The following is a 15,808-nucleotide window of genomic DNA, read 5'->3' as shown; positions in this document are numbered from 1 at the left end:
CGTCGAGAAGATCCCATTAATTCGTAGAGAAATGACTGAATCGAAAATCTCATGAGCGTAGACAGATTTGGTTTTATGGGAGACGTTAATCCCCCTCTAACCTCTTGTGGTCTGATGAGGAAATGGAACACTGACTCACCTACGCATGACTCCCCACTGGCTGAGAACAAGCCGTTGTCGTGGTAGCCATCACGACACTCACAGTGGTACCACCCAGGCAGGTTGACACAGATGGCTCTGCTGTCACACTCCACGAAGCCATCTGAACACTCATCAATGTCTGAGGGAAAGGGGTGTGTGTGTGTGGGGGCGGGGGGGGGGGGGGGCAAAAGAGAGAGGGAGGGAGAAAGAAATAAAGATATAAAGAGAGAGGGAGAAAGAAAGGGTGAAATGTGGGTGAGAAAGAAAAAGAAAGAGGAAGGGAGGGAGAAAGAGACATAATTAAGTTTCCCAATTGTTCCCCAACTGAAGCTTAATACCAACTTGTGTTTTCTTTCAGGTGAAGGACCTGCATATTGGGATTTAACTTGATGCCTGCCAGTGCGTTTTTTTACATTGACTCATTCATAATTAATATTAAAGCGTGTCCAGGATTTGATAGAATTTGTATGCTGCATTGATCTAGAATTGCAACACAGCAAGAGAATGGCATATTCATCAATACTAGAGATCTGTTTATGAATGTGGCAATGAAGTGAGTCATAACACGTTGCAGTCGGAAGCCAGGCCTGTGCCAGCCTGCTGTTGCCATTCAGACTGAGTTTAGGCGAAGTCTCATAGAGCGCGACTCTCAGAAACCTCATCCTTGAACGTTCTCTTGTTGGCAGTTTGGATTAGACATTTTTGCCACTTTTCTCTCTTTTCCATCCCTCCCTTGCTTATTGCTCTCTTTTTTCTCTCAAGTCAAACCTCACCATCTACCAATTCAATCCAACCAAGCAATCCCACTGGACCCCCCCCCCCCCCCCCCCCCTCTTCCTCACAGAAGACCCTTGAGGAAAAACGCAATATTGTCCTCAAATATTGTATATGCAAGCAGAGACAGATTGTAATATCTAAAATAACATGAAATTAAACGGGGATCTGCCAGATGAGAGAAGCTTAGCTGGTGATTGCAAAAAGGGGGTAAGTATGTGTGTGTGGGGGGGGCGGGGGGGGGTCCAAGTTTTTAGAGTGATTAAATGTGTTCATGCAGGCAGTAATGTCTTCTTTATGATAGTATGTGATGCATGAGTCAGCTCTCTCATTATGAGAATGGCAGTGTTCTGTGACTGACCTTCCTTACCCCATCCTCATACCCCCCCCCCCACCCCATCCTCATAACCCCCCCCCATCCCCACCCACAAACCCCCCATGCCACAGAACTAGTAATAGGATTAAGATCTATTGGCTAATGAGGCCTCATCCTTTTAATAGAATCTCTCCAACAGATTAAACATTGATCAAATGCTTTGCAGATCAGACCTTTATCTACATGAGTAGTGAAATGTGTCTCTGACGAATCTCAGTTTATTTTCAAACGGATATACGCTCTGGATAAGAGCGTCTGCTAAATGACTAAATGTAAATATACAAGTACTCTTTTATTTCTGAACTTCATGGTGGGTTTATAATATATTCTGTTTAGAACATGTGGGCTTAATGCTAGAAAGCATTTTAATCTGTTTCTGTCCTTGAATTGCTGGCACGTTCTGCAGTTTCTAGAATCTACAATTTGATCTCCAGTAAGACAAAAATAATTGAACATCTTGAAAACACAAACTGTTTAAATTGAGACAGTGACTTGTACACTTTCCCCTGAGTCTAGTGATTCTGGGTTAAACTCATGATATATTAAACCACAGGGTTATACCAGGAGGAATGACTAGCCAGCCCTTGAAATTCAAAGGTTTCTCTTTTGACGTGAATAAAGCCACATTTCTCATGCTCTTTGTAGCTCTGGAGCCCCAGCAGGGAGAGAGAGCGAAGTGGTTTTGCTGCACGCAGTCTCTCTTGCCAGCATGGAAAAAAATAGCTGAATCTATTTCAAAACACCCTCCCTCCAACATGACTGCATGTAATTGCTCAAAGAAAGACTGGACGGTTTTAGGGCCTATTTTTAACCAACCACCAAAGGGCAATGGGATTCAAAATATGCATCAACTCACTATTTTGAGCCTTTTCACTCAAATGCTTCATTTCAAACATTTGCCTACCCGGTCATGACGTCAAGTTACGTTTTCAAGAACCATTTCCCATCTTCATCTTTCTCCTGGCGTTGAGGCTGTCAACTGCAATTATGGTAAGCACTTCCAAGCCTTTGTGAAACAGACACAGCGCTTCAACATGTATACCCTCTCATGTACACTTCTTACATCTTTAACTGGAACGTGAATGAATTCATGACGTCGTCTTTAATGCTCCCTGTATGTAGGCCAATTCACTTCCTGTGCCTTCGTGCCCTGACGTTATAATTGAAACATCACACGAACTGAAGTCTGAAAATCAAAATGGACAACGGCTGTGAACACCAACTCCTCTTGGTGCTCGCCGCTCAGGGGCACTTGGAATGGCGCCATACAGGTAAGAAACATTTTATAAGAAACTGACAGGTGACAGTCGGACAAAAACATGAACAATGGGTCCTTATCTGGTCCAGGTCACCCTTGCAGAGTTACCTCTGAGTTACCTTGACTACTGAGACACATGAAGAAAACACGAGAGGAAAAAGGTGCGAGAGAGCGATGTAAGGCAATAGAAGGAGAACAATGAGGTGATAGAAAGGGGGGAGGAGGAGGAGGAGGAGGAGAGTTCATGGGATAGACGTGGTTATTTCACTCGTTATGCTGAGCGACGGGCAGAAAACTAAGGCTCTATTAAAGCTATTCTCCAAGGACAGCCAGTCAGTCGCTCTCTGCCTCAGTCTTCCCTCCATCCCTGGGCTTGTTATGCCGCTATGAACTACGCCTCTTCCCTCTCTCCTCCACCCTCTTCCTCTCCCTCTCATCTTCTGCCTGTCTCTCTACCCGCCTTTTCTCCCTGTACTTATTGTCTCCCTTCCCGGGGGACTCTCTCCATTCATCCTCCCCGCTCTCCATCCAACACTCTATGTTGTGTCCATCTCTCTCTCTCCTTTCTGAAGCAGGTACAGGGTAGAGACTTTCTCTCCCTCAGCATCCTGGGCTGACAGGAGGTGATCAGGATTAACACAGCTCCAGTGAGTTCCATAACCTACCACACACACACACTTAACGAACACGTGCCCATACACACATCACATCAAATTCAATTCTTCCAAGGAAAACGTGATCATCCTCATATGAATCAGATGTAGTATTCCTCACACACCATAATCCTAAATCAGATATACATTCATTTGCATCCTCTCCCCGACTTTAGCCCTTCCATCTATCATATTAAGGAGACAGCGTGCCTGGCATTAGCCTGACAATGATGGATTCGATTTACAGTCTGACAGACTTCCAGAGACCAGGGAGGTGGAATTTCGTTGTTAGCACGTACAAAGCCCTGTGTTGGCATGGACAGTACATGACGACAGGCTAAAGAACAAGTGACTGAGTAAGTCAATGTGCAGTATGGAACACAAGGAGGGGAAGACCAGTATTTCACTCATGGATAAGGTTCATTGTGACCCGCTGTGTCTGATAGAGAACCAGCGTGTAATACATCAATCATTAATCTCAAGAGAAGGTGAGTTCGGACATGGAAATGAACGCAAAATCCATAACATCAAGTGGTGGGGTTTCAATACGGCAGGTGCACGGAGAGATAAGTGAAGGGCCGTTCCATAGATTTACGTGGCTAACATTCATGTGCATATTTCATACCAGGCTGATACTGCTTATGTGCCACAGTGGTTCTGCTCGCTATCTTCTTCTAGCATCTTAGCCTGCAGTCTTTCCCAAAGAGATCGCCACAGTCCGCTCTCTGGGACTCCTCCATAGTTATTACTGGGAGATGCATCCGATGCAGCCAGAAGCACCAAGTTTTTCTCAGCTAAACGACTGCTCTGGTCATTAGGAGAACTAATTACAACACAGTAATTAACGACGGAGTACTTTGTGAATGCCTTAAATAAATAATGAAATGATAAAAATGGAGCCTAAGCAAGCAGCTAGTGTTTAAACTGGCTAAGAATGATGTGTGGAGGGAGTCAGGTGGCTGAGTGGTGAGGGAATCGGGCTAGTAATCCGAAGGTTGCCAGTTCGATTCCCGGTCATGCAAACTGACGTTGTGTCCTTGGGCAAGGCACTTCACCCTACTTGCCTCGGGGGAATGTCCCTGTACTTACTGTACTCTCGCTCTGGATAAGAGCGTCTGCTAAATGACAAAATGTAAATGTCTAAATGTGTGGAGAGAGAAAACAACATCAGCAGTAGTGAGGGAGTCAAGGGAGGAAACACAGTCAGTAGGATATGCAAGCTGGGACCCTTTCAAAGGCTGGTTGTGATTGGAGCCAGACATACAGTGAATAAGGCATAGTCTTATTCACTTATTCGTCTAATCTTCACTGAAGTCCAATCAGCAGCTTAATAGAGCGCTACATGTATTTTACTTACATAATTTATTTTTTAAAGATTCATTAGCATTCTTTTTTGTCCAAAGCGACATACAGGTGGGGTGATTTGTACTTTGGGCTTCTTGATCAGCAGTCAATATCTCTACAACAGAGCTATACCCATTCCCATCTGTGTGTCTGTCTACTTGTGCATCAGTCTGCCTACCAGTGTCTGTTTGTCTACCTGTCTGTCTCTGAGTCTGAATGTCTTTCTGACAGTCTACCTGTGTCTGTCTACCTGCATCTCTGTTTACCTGTCTGTCTGTAAGTCAGTCTGTCTGTCTGTCAGTCAGTCAGTGAGTCTGTCTGTCTGTCTGTCAGTCAGTCAGTCAGTGAGTCAGTCAGTCAGTCTGTCAGTCACTCAGTTTGTCAATCAGTGAGTCTGTTAGTCAGTGAGTCAGTCAGTCTGTCAGTCGGTGAGACAGTCAGTCGGTGAGTCTGTCAGTCGGTGAGTCAGTCAGTCGGTGAGTCTGTCAGTCGGTGAGTCAGTCAGTCGGTGAGTCTGTCAGTCGGTGAGTCAGTCAGTCGGTGAGTCTGTCAGTCGGTGAGTCAGTCAGTCGGTGAGTCAGTCAGTCGGTGAGTCAGTCAGTCGGTGAGTCTGTCAGTCGGTGAGTCAGTCAGTCGGTGAGTCAGTCAGTCGGTGAGTCAGTCAGTCGGTGAGTCAGTCAGTCGGTGAGTCTGCTCCCTCTGCTTCCTGACCTCAATGCTAATGAGGTCCTGGGGAACAAAATGTTTGTCTTCCCTTCACCTTCTCTGTTCCTCCCGGTCAATGTCGGAGTGACCCTGTGGCCCCAGCTCCTCTCCTTTCCTTCTGTTCGTTCTCAAAGCACCCTTTTTGGAGCACACCTGTCCTCCCCTCCCCTCACCCCCCCCCCCCTCTCCTCCTCCTGACAGGCAGCAGCTAATACTGCTTGTCATAAAAACTGTAGTCTGCTGAAGGAGAGATGAAGGATTCCTTTTAAAAACAGGGCGGCTGCAGGGCACTGACTAGAACAACGGTACAAGGCACTCATAGAAGAAGTGGCATTGAAATGTATCACTGGTGTGCTTGCGAAGAACAGAAAAATATGAATATGATGAACTAGGTTTTAACAGTATGCTATAGAAAGTTCTAGGCTTACTGAAACATAGAACAGAGAGTGTGGATGCTAAAATTAAACAGATATCGCATTTGTTTAGACACAATTAAATTAGTAACACTAAATCATATTCTGGACAAAGTTAGAATATGATTCCAGCTATGATTGAGGCAGTTTATCTTCAATATTAAATTTTAGACATATTAGTCTGGGAAGATTGTTTTGGAAAATACTTCTAATGATTCGCAACATTTCTTCTCTGGGTGTTTTGTAGAGTAAAAGGATGTAGTCAAATCTACTCCACATCTTAAACATCAAACACTGATTCATGTCTCTATCATGTTCCTCAAATGTTATTTCCTAAAAAGAAACCCAAAAAATTCAAAAGAGGATGAAAAACAGAGAGAGGACTGAGACATCTGAAAAAAAATATAATAATAATAATTTCAAATCCATTCAGCAAGGCATCCTAAAACTCTGAACATGTCTGACCACTAGTCCTGTACTGAACAGTAGTTCCATCGCCATTGGATATTCTAATCAGCTGCTGTGGACTCTCCCTCCATTGTCTTGTAACCACGGAGAGAGCCACCAAGGGCAACCATGGGCATCATTAACTACAGAAGGCTCGGTGTCTCGTCAGCAGAATGGGAAGAACAGCAAGTAAACATCCTAATAAGGCAGGTAGGACTTCACAGCCACGAAGACGGATGATAATGAGCAGGAAATACCATCAAAAGTAGCTTCCACAATTCACAACAATGGATTGGTTCAGACAGTCAGTACATAAAGAAACACAACGGACAAAATAGACTTCCTGGTGATAATATAAAAAATGTTTTATGACAGTACAGAGGATTTAGATGTATAGCTAAACTTTAATGGAATAAATGGTTATGCTTTGGAATATAAAAGACCCCATGCCAAATAAAAGTAAAAAAAAAAAAACTGACCTTCTCGAGGAAGGTCAGTTAGTACTAGACTTCTCACTTATCGCAAAAAAATCCATCTTTTTGTTTATATATAGGCCATGTTCCATTGCAGGGACCAGTCAACCTTGATACGGTATATGTTGGGCGTATCATGTGACAGTCAGTGCAGTACATCAACACCATCCTTCTCTGCGACTGTACTCTAGGTGCCCACAGCAGCCATGATGCATAATTTATGCTGCATCAGAAATGCTGTCGGTCAGAGCGATGTGGCCCTGTCCCTCTAAAACCATCACCACCAGACAGAGATGACAAGCTACCAACTAATGCACAGACATGATTGCATACACACACACACACACACAGATAGAGGCACACGTGAACACACACACACACAAGCTCTCCACGGACCCAGATTCTGGATGTAGGCGGTCAAAGTGCGTGTCTCTGAGTGTGCGTGTGTGTGCGAGCACGCAAGCATGCATATATGAGTGTGTATGTGTGCATAAATAGTGTATGTGTGTTCTGTGCATCCATCTAGGCGCATGTGTGCATGACGCATGTGTGAGTGAGCGTTGTGTATGTGTGTGTGTGTGTGTCTCTCAGGTCTGTCACAGGCAGGCAGCAGGGCCTGGAGCCAGCGAGCCCCCAGGGGAGGCCTCTAAAAGCACCGAGGGTCTGGCCAGGGAGCGCATGTGTTTAAAAAGCTTTTCCATGTTCAGACAACCCAAGCCCCGCTCGACCCCCGTCACCTCGAGCTGCTTCCCACTCCCCTGCCTGGGAAAAGGGAACGGGCTGACCCCTTGCCTGTCTATCTCGCAGCCCCTTTTCTCCACCGTACGCTTTCTTTTACCCCCATCCTTCTTGGCCATTCCCTCATCCTCCCCCTCGCTTCATCACAACCCCTACTGGACACCCGCCACCACCACCACCCTTCTCTCGAGCTCTGTCACTGTGTCGTAGAAAGCCGATCATTACCCTCTCTATCTCTCTATGGACTTGTCCAGTACACTGCCCCCTGCCAGGGAGAATGTCATGGTGCGAAGAGGCTTGAAGGAGCTCCCCCAACTGACTGACTGACTGACTGGTTGACTGACTGCTGAGGGCTCTGAGGCACCAGGGGTGGCTAGGGGCCAGGAGGTCAGGGGGCCAGGGGGCCACAGGCCGGGCCCCCGGAGGAAGCTCTGGTACAAGGCTGAATGCTGGTGAGGACAGGGCTGTCAGAAGGCTGACAGGGTGACTGGAAATGGAGAGCGGGTTTACAGGGCTGCTCCGGGGAGGAAGGGATAGTGAGGAGGGAGGAGAGAGAGAGAATAGACAGCCAGAGAAAGAGACAGAAATAGAGAGAAAGAGACATTACGAGGGGGCGATAGAGAGGGAGAGAAAGAGAAAGGAGAGAGGGAAGAGAGAAACAGAGGGAGAGAGAGAGAGAGAGAGAGAGAGAGAGAGGGAGAGAGGGAGAGAGGGAGAGAGGGACATGGAGTAGTGATAAAGCAGCTGCAGCTGAGGTGACAAACATCTTGTCACCTGAGGCAAACAGGCGCTGGGAGGGGGTGTGTGTGCTGGTGCGGATAAGCTGAAAATGTGTTTATGTACGCTAGTGAGTGTTTCTCCTCACTTGTGTGTGTACTTGCTTGAGAGTGAGGCGGTCCTAAAATCCCAAATGTTTGAATTCTAATCAACTTCTACGATTAACTGTTGGGAGGGAGCCTGGAAATAGACTGAGTCATAAACCACCCATCACAACAGATTTCCCTCAGTCAGTGATTAGACCCGGGACTGCCTTCACAGCGGTGTCTCTACGGCTAATTGGTTGTAGTTGAAAACAGTCCTGTCAATCAGAAACAGCCGAACTACATGTTCCGCCGTCTCCTGACTCCTCCTATCCCCTCAGTACAGAACGTTCCAGAGGGAAATGCTTGAGTAGCGTTGACCGTCTCGTGACCGCTGTGCATGTTCCTCAGGACTACTCCACTGCAGTGCTGAGACGGGCCAGAGGATAAGAGATCATGGTTATTACTGCGTTAAAAGAAAAGCCTGCCAGCCCTACTAACCATCAGCCAACAGCACCTTGAGAAAAGTCATTTACTTTAAGGCGGGCAGTAAAGAGGACGCCTCGTAAAGGGGCCTTTATGTGCAATCAATACCTGCACCAACGAGTGGGCAGATCTGTCTCTGTCTGCCCGGGAAGCCAATAGAAAACAGGGCAAAGTGTCATGTCTTTACTCTCCATCAGCTTGGGTCTGTTGTTTTAAACAAAAGGCAGGGGTGGTCTGCTGTCGAGCCAGGCGTCTGGGACAGGGGTCTGCTACAGAGTTTCAGGGATAAGGTACCGTATTTTCCAGACTATAAGTCACACTTTTTTAAATAGTTTGGCTGGTCCTGCGACTTATAGTCAGGCGCGACTTATATATCAACATATATGCAATTTAACATGTATTTAAATGTTAAGTCATACTGACTGACATGAACCAACGAGTTCAATGGATTCAGTGATGTGGAATGGGATCTGGAGCTTGGGGAACTAGCTTATCGGGTAACTTGCTTGTTGGACTCGCTAGCTTGTTATGTTAATTTAGCCTTTTCAGCATCCCAGGTATGTTCTTTATGCTATTGTGTAGCTGAATAACTGTTAATGTGTTACGTTAACATACCGGACACCTATTCAACTTGTTGTTCTGTGTGCTATTGTGTAGTTGAATAACTTGCCTTTCCAGATTAAATGTCTGTTCTTGGTCTTGGATTTTGTGAAATAAAGTTCTAAATAAATGTGACTTATGACGTATTTTTGGACTGATGCGACTTATACTCCGGAGCGACTTAAACTCTGAAAAATACGGTATAGCTCAGTGGTGAGAGTGTTGGACTGCGGATCAAGAGGTCGCAAGTTTAATAGAAAGTACAGCAGAAGATCCCAAGTCCTTCTTCTACAACTAGCCACATCTCAGCTACTCAGCAGCACGGTGAACAAACAAAGAGTACTACAGTGCAGTATTCACATCTGGATGACAGCAGCTAGCTAAGCTACTGTACCATACCCAGACCTCAGAAAGCGTTAGATGTTCACATGAGATCAGTGTGATAGACACATGCTTCTGTGAGCAGATGGACTCAAACGATGGTTATTCTAGAGAGGCCCTCGTGTTTCGTGCTATATAGGGCAGGAAGAGTTTCTTAGTCACTTGAATGTGGTAGAACTCCTCTAAGGGAGAAACGCCATGCTGAATACCAGGTGTGATCCGGAGCAATTTCCATACTGCGGAGACTGCAGTCCAACCCCTTCAATGTGCCACCGGGACAGGACCAAGCTCATTACTCACAACAGCACAGGTAGACTCACACACAAACACACACACACACAATAGCACAAATGAATGCACGCACGCACGTGCACACACATACCCAAATACACCCAGACCAGCACAAACAACTGCACACATACACACACACACACACACACACACACACACATACACAGAAGAAAACGTTGGATGAAAGGCGACTATGGAGATTGATGGCTGGTTCTTTGTGATTGTAACAGCTGGTGAATACTGAAAACATCTCAATATGAATATAGCACATCAGACCTCCCTCTCCTGAGTTTCATTCAGTGGAGGCTGTGTCCTCCCCCAAAATAAAATAAAACATTCTGTAAACAGTCTTTCTAAAGCAAGCATATGTCCTAAAAACACGAAAGGAATGACACTCAAAACAGCTTTAATAACACCATTTATGTAACCACACCTCACCCACTTGTATCATGGGGTGTGTGAGATTGATCTTTAGATATCTTCAAAAACGTTTCGCTTCACCTTCTCCACTCTCTCCTGCCACTCTCATACAGGCAACTGGGAAATGCAGCATATCAATCTATGAGTCTGAATGCATAATGATATGAATCTACCATGACAACTGCATGGATCATTGACTCGTGTTCATTTCAACCTTTAACTGAGCTGATCTGTGTTCTTGAATACACTGGATGGGTTACTGTCTCACACCTCTGTTTCCCCTTCCCTCCCTTACCTGTCTCCCTCCCTTTCCTTGCTCGTCTCCCTCTCCTCCCCTCCCTTACCTGTCCCCGCCTCTTCAGGTCTCTTACCTGTCTCACACCTCTTCCCAGTGAAGCCCTGTTGGCAGACACAGTTGTTGGGGGATAGACAGGTTCCTCCGTTCTGACACAGGCCGTCACACATAGCTGAAGGAGAACCACAGGAGAACAGCCATTATTCACTCAGGTTAACTCCCATTACCCCTTTAATTAGGCAGACAGAAGCATATGTATTTGCATACTGAACACGAGCTAATTTGGTAATGTGATTCATTACCGCCCTTGCAACTTCTTTATTCTTAATCATCCATTAATTTCTCAGAGGTTAATTTAAGGATTCATCCTTCATGGACAGTTTGTTAATGTCGACCTAAAATAGTGAAGTCTCTAAAGTGAAGTCAAGTAAAGTAAAAGTCAAGTACTATTGAAGCTAAGGCAATCTACACAAAGATTCCAACCATCACCTCCAAGTGAGAGGAAGTAGGAAGTGGAAAAGAGAAGTGGTAGGACCGAGACGGCTCAGACACACGTCTGAGCCGTGTTTACCTGCAGGTGGAGTCGCGGGCACTTACCTTTGCAGACGGTGCCGTTGCCGGTGTAGCCTGGCTTACAGGAGCAGCTGTGCCCCCCCACGGTGTTGAAACAGAGGGCGTTCTGGTCACAGCTATGCAGTCCGCTCTCACACTCATCATGTTCTGGGGGAGGAAACAACCAAAAGACACTTTAGGACCACAAACTCAACACCCTCTGCATCCTCAGAGGTCAGTCTAACCTCAGCAGCAGCGGGGGGGGGGGGGGTACGAACTGTAATTACAACATGAGAGACAGGAAGAAGACTAGCGTGTTTCCTGTTTTCGACCACCCCAGCAAATGTCTATCGGAGTGCATACAGAAAGTACAGCAGAAGATCAAGGAGCAGAAGTGCATGGTCCTAACAGTATTTCGGAGGGCAGAAACCTGGAAAGGTCAGCCACATCACAAATAACCCCCTCTCAGCTACCAGGCACGGAGAACAAAAAGGAACTGTACAGGACAACCTTCTGAGATAGGAGGACGAAAAATCGAAAGGTGACTGGTTATAAAATAAAAAGAAAACAGTACCGATTTCACATCAGTTCACAGCCCTGAATGAAAATACCAGACTACATTTACATTTAGTCATTTAGCAGACGCTCTTATCCAGAGCGACTTACAGTAAGTACAGGGACATTCCCCCGAAGCAAGTAGGGTGAAGTGCCTTGCCCAAGGACACAACATCATTTGGCACAGCTGGGAACCGAACTGGCAACCTTTAGATTACTAGCCCGACTCCCTCACCGCTCAGCCACCTGACTCCACAGACTAGCTATTTAGTATAAAAACCAGCTTTGCAAAAGCTTTTCAGCCACACAAGCTTTTCAGTAATCTTTTTAGACCATGGGAACAGCATTGTACTAGCTTATTAAGAGTATGCTGAATACGCTTTGGATAAAAGCGTCTGCTAAATGCATAAATGTAAATATTACAGAGACAATAATTAGCAATTTCGTTGACCAAATCTGCAAATAATTGTTATTAGTTTTTATGCATTTAGCAGATCTTTCCCAAACACTTTGTCCTGCTTCTTCTTGTGTAAGTAGATTTCTGGGTTACTTTTCCGATAGCAGTTCCTAGGTACGGCAAACGCAATCAGGGCACCCAATCAGGGCAGCGGCACACTTCATCTGTGGCGTGGAACAACCAACCGTACGACACATCCCCCCCTGAGCGGAACGCCTCAGTATTCAGACCGGAGGACGGCAATGGGAATGCGTGATCTGCTGGACCAGAACGAGAGAGCGGAGCGACGCCGAACGCCATCCAATCAACCGTCATCGCCCCATCCGCTCTGTCCCCTCCACACAGTGTGGGGCCTGGTCCTAATTGAAAGTGACATTGTGATGAGGTCCTCCACTGGGGATATGATGCTGCGTGATTGGACGAAGGACAGCGAGGGAGCCCCGCTGCTGGATCACACACCTGCGGAAGGGCAGGGGGAAGAGGATCCTCTCCAGACCCAGCCAGGGTCAAACAGAGCTCCTGGGGGGGGGGGGGGGGGGGGGGGGGGCTGGGGGGGGGGGGCTGGGGGGGGGGGGGGGGGCTGGGGAGGAGGGGGGAGCCCAAGGTCACATCTGTCTTCTGATGACAGGCCAGGGAGCAGCGAGCAGCCATCACTCTGTATCGACAGGACGGCAGGTGAAATTGGCAGGATAGGTGTGCGTGGAAATTGGTGTGTGTTTCTGTGTGGACCTGAGGAAAAGAAATCCTGAGTGACCGCGCGTGTGTGCGTGTGTGTGCATGCGGACGGACTTTCTTCCCAACTGCTGTTGCTCATGCTTGTAGACAGATAAACAATCAATTATGTACAGCCTTGTCATCAGGGATCCCTGCATTCCCCGCCAACTCCGCTTCACACACACACAAACACAGCCTTGTTTCAGCCTTTGGCTCAAGACCAACAAACACACCTTGATAAAACAACAGTATCAAGAGATGATTACAAACCATTCAAAATACTAAGATAAACTCTACAGGATAGACAGGCATTGTATCAATAGATTCTTCAAGGAGAAACAGAACTCTACAATAAATGATTTAACAGCAGAAAAAAAAAGCTTTTGTAGCGTATTATGTAGGAGCCTCAGAACCTGTGAGGCAACACACCTCATGTTTATACTACATCCATTAGAAATGAGACTGCTGAACATATTCAGTCTATAGATTTCTATAGTTTTATTCTTTTATTTGTGTGTGTGGGGGGGGGGGGGAGACATGGTGTGCGTGTGGAAAGAGAGATTCAAGGGTACAGAGTTTCAGTGCACGTCTCTATGTAAACACCTTGGAATTCACATTGAGGAAGTCATCTTTCCTTATCTCCCCTGCCCTGTCCTCCTACGGTACCACCTCTGCCTTGCCTCCATCCCTCCATGCCCTTATCCCTCCTACCTCCGAGGCGAGGTCTGGTTATCATCGGATTAAAGCGAGGATGACCCCCCCCCCCACACTCTACCCTGGCCACACACGCACAGACACACACACACGCCCCCCCCTCAATCACAGACACACACACACGCCCCCCCCTCAATCTTAAACGCATGCCCCCCTCCAATCACAGACACACACAACTCGGGACAGCCCCTCATTTCAATAACATTCAAAGGGAGAGCCCAGCCAGCCAGTTATACCTTTCACGGATTAGCGTCTAATCTCACAGAGAGAAGCACCCCAGGCACTTGGGCATGGGCGCCAGGTTGAGGAGAGACAGAGAAGGACAATCTTGACCTTCAGGATCAAGAGGAAAACACTTGTCAAAGCAGGTGAACTTTCTCGGCTTCTTTCATAGCTCTGTCAATTGGATATGGAGTAGAGCAGTTGTTCCAGTTACTGTTACAGTCTAGGTAACTGAGACTCAGGCTTGGTCAGTACATACAGCTCTGGAAAAAATTGAGAGACCACTGCACCTTTTTCTTTCATTAAAAAAAAAATTGAGAAGGACAATTTTGAGTGAGGAACAGAAGGGTCAAATTTAAGAGGCCACTGCAATTTTAACTTTTTGTTCCTCACTCAAAATGTTCCTTCTCAACTTAAAAAAAAAATGAAAGAAAAAGGTGCAGCGGCCTCTCCATTTTTTTCCAGAGCGGTATGTGATATGAGGACACACGCAAGTAGCTTTTCTCCACTCTCCCCACAAGCTAGGCTGTGAACTCATGTCCACCTTGAGCACAGTAGGGGGTGTGCAGAAGTGAATGTGCGTCCTGCCTTGTGTATGGGTTTGAAAAACAACCTAAACGACATGCTTTTTGACGGTATCATCCCTGGATTAAGTTCTTTAATCCCAAATTCAGTAACAAACAAATTGAGGATGAAAGGGAATAGCTATTAATCTTTCCTCAACACATGCAAACCTACACGCCATAATAAAGTACAGGCATCACTGCCTGTACATGGTTTCTGCTGAGGTTTGCAATATATTAATTGCTCAACTCCATAGAGTACAATAAAGAGGACCATAGATCATCAGCGTGTGCTGTATAGATAAGCCACAGTATGACTACTTTACTGTTTTCCCGAACTGCAATAATTCTCCTCTCAGCCACTTGGGGGAATTGACTATTCCCTTCGGACTCTGTTTAAACAGGAACAGATGTTCGATTGCTATTAATAAGGAAGAGAGCCCCGTGGCTTCCTCACCAAGCTAACCCTCCGGCCTGTCTGTTCTAGTAATGTAGCAACAGGAGATATAGCGCAGCGCTGGACGTGAATATAGGATTACCGCAACGTATCGTACATGCGTTTCAAAGCATATTTCATTCGATTTGATTTGAGATTTGATCTGGTCACACATGGCCCACACATTGGATGATATGACTACAATCGAATTTGACTGGAATTCATCTGTTTTATTATTGGATTAAAGGTGTATGCTGGCTATAGGGGCAGTTCGATAGCACAGGCTGGGGGCCACTGTGTGATTGTGAACGCGGTTGATAGTCCAATAACTCAGAGAGAGATTACGACAGTAATTTGACTGTAGCGGGCAAAAAGTCATTACAGCCTGTACATCAGGCCCAGCAGAAAAAGCCTGGGTTTAATCACAGAAATGGACTTCTTATGGAGACGCAGGGCTGCGTCTCTCACTGACTTGAAGGCATTTTAATAGGCATCTATGTAAAATATAGTGACACATTTAATCCACCGGGCTTTCATATTTATCTTCATTGTAAATCCCAGAGATATGAATGAGGACGCAGGCGGGATGACAAATAACTGGGACAGTAAAACTGGCCTCCTTGGAAGCTGGACTAAACAGAGAAACCCAGTGAGGAGAATCTAAAGTATCTAAAGAGCCCTTGACACGCTGTATGTGGACGACTGAACCCCAGGACGCGCTTCTGGAACGCCGGCGAGTCAACACGTCGAAGGCAAAGGACGCGCGCTCATTCCTTTGAAATCCTTTTCCGGAACTATCCGTGAAATACGGCACGAAACCGAAATCCGCTTTGTGTGCGTTGCGTGTCTGCTGATTCCAGGTGATGGAGCTGTGAGGGTGTGTGGCAGGGAGCCTCTCTCTACTGAGCATGTGTGCTGTCTTGGTGAGGCCTCACTGATTTAACCCTAACCCTGATGAGGCTGTGGGCCTGGCTGGACCCATTTCCTCCCTGCCTCCCAG

General features: G+C 46.3%; 1 protein-coding gene across 1 annotated transcript in view; it reads right to left on the bottom strand.

Annotated features, from left to right (window-relative positions):
- Nucleotides 1–15,808, bottom strand: part of nell2a (neural EGFL like 2a) — a 56,242-nt gene that overhangs the window by 8,698 nt on the left and 31,736 nt on the right. Inside the window, exons 14-16 of the mRNA XM_067234550.1 lie at nt 11,193–11,315; nt 10,672–10,767; nt 140–280 (exon numbers count right to left, since the gene is read on the bottom strand). Of these exons, the coding sequence (XP_067090651.1) occupies nt 140–280; nt 10,672–10,767; nt 11,193–11,315 (360 nt within the window). The remainder of the gene's footprint in view (nt 1–139; nt 281–10,671; nt 10,768–11,192; nt 11,316–15,808) is intronic.

The sequence above is a fragment of the Osmerus mordax genome, chromosome 4 (genome assembly GCF_038355195.1).
Source record: "Osmerus mordax isolate fOsmMor3 chromosome 4, fOsmMor3.pri, whole genome shotgun sequence".
In the NCBI taxonomy this organism is placed as follows: domain Eukaryota; kingdom Metazoa; phylum Chordata; class Actinopteri; order Osmeriformes; family Osmeridae; genus Osmerus; species Osmerus mordax.
The sequence above is the reverse complement of the archived record's forward strand: the minus strand, read 5'-3'. Positions and strand labels throughout refer to the sequence as shown.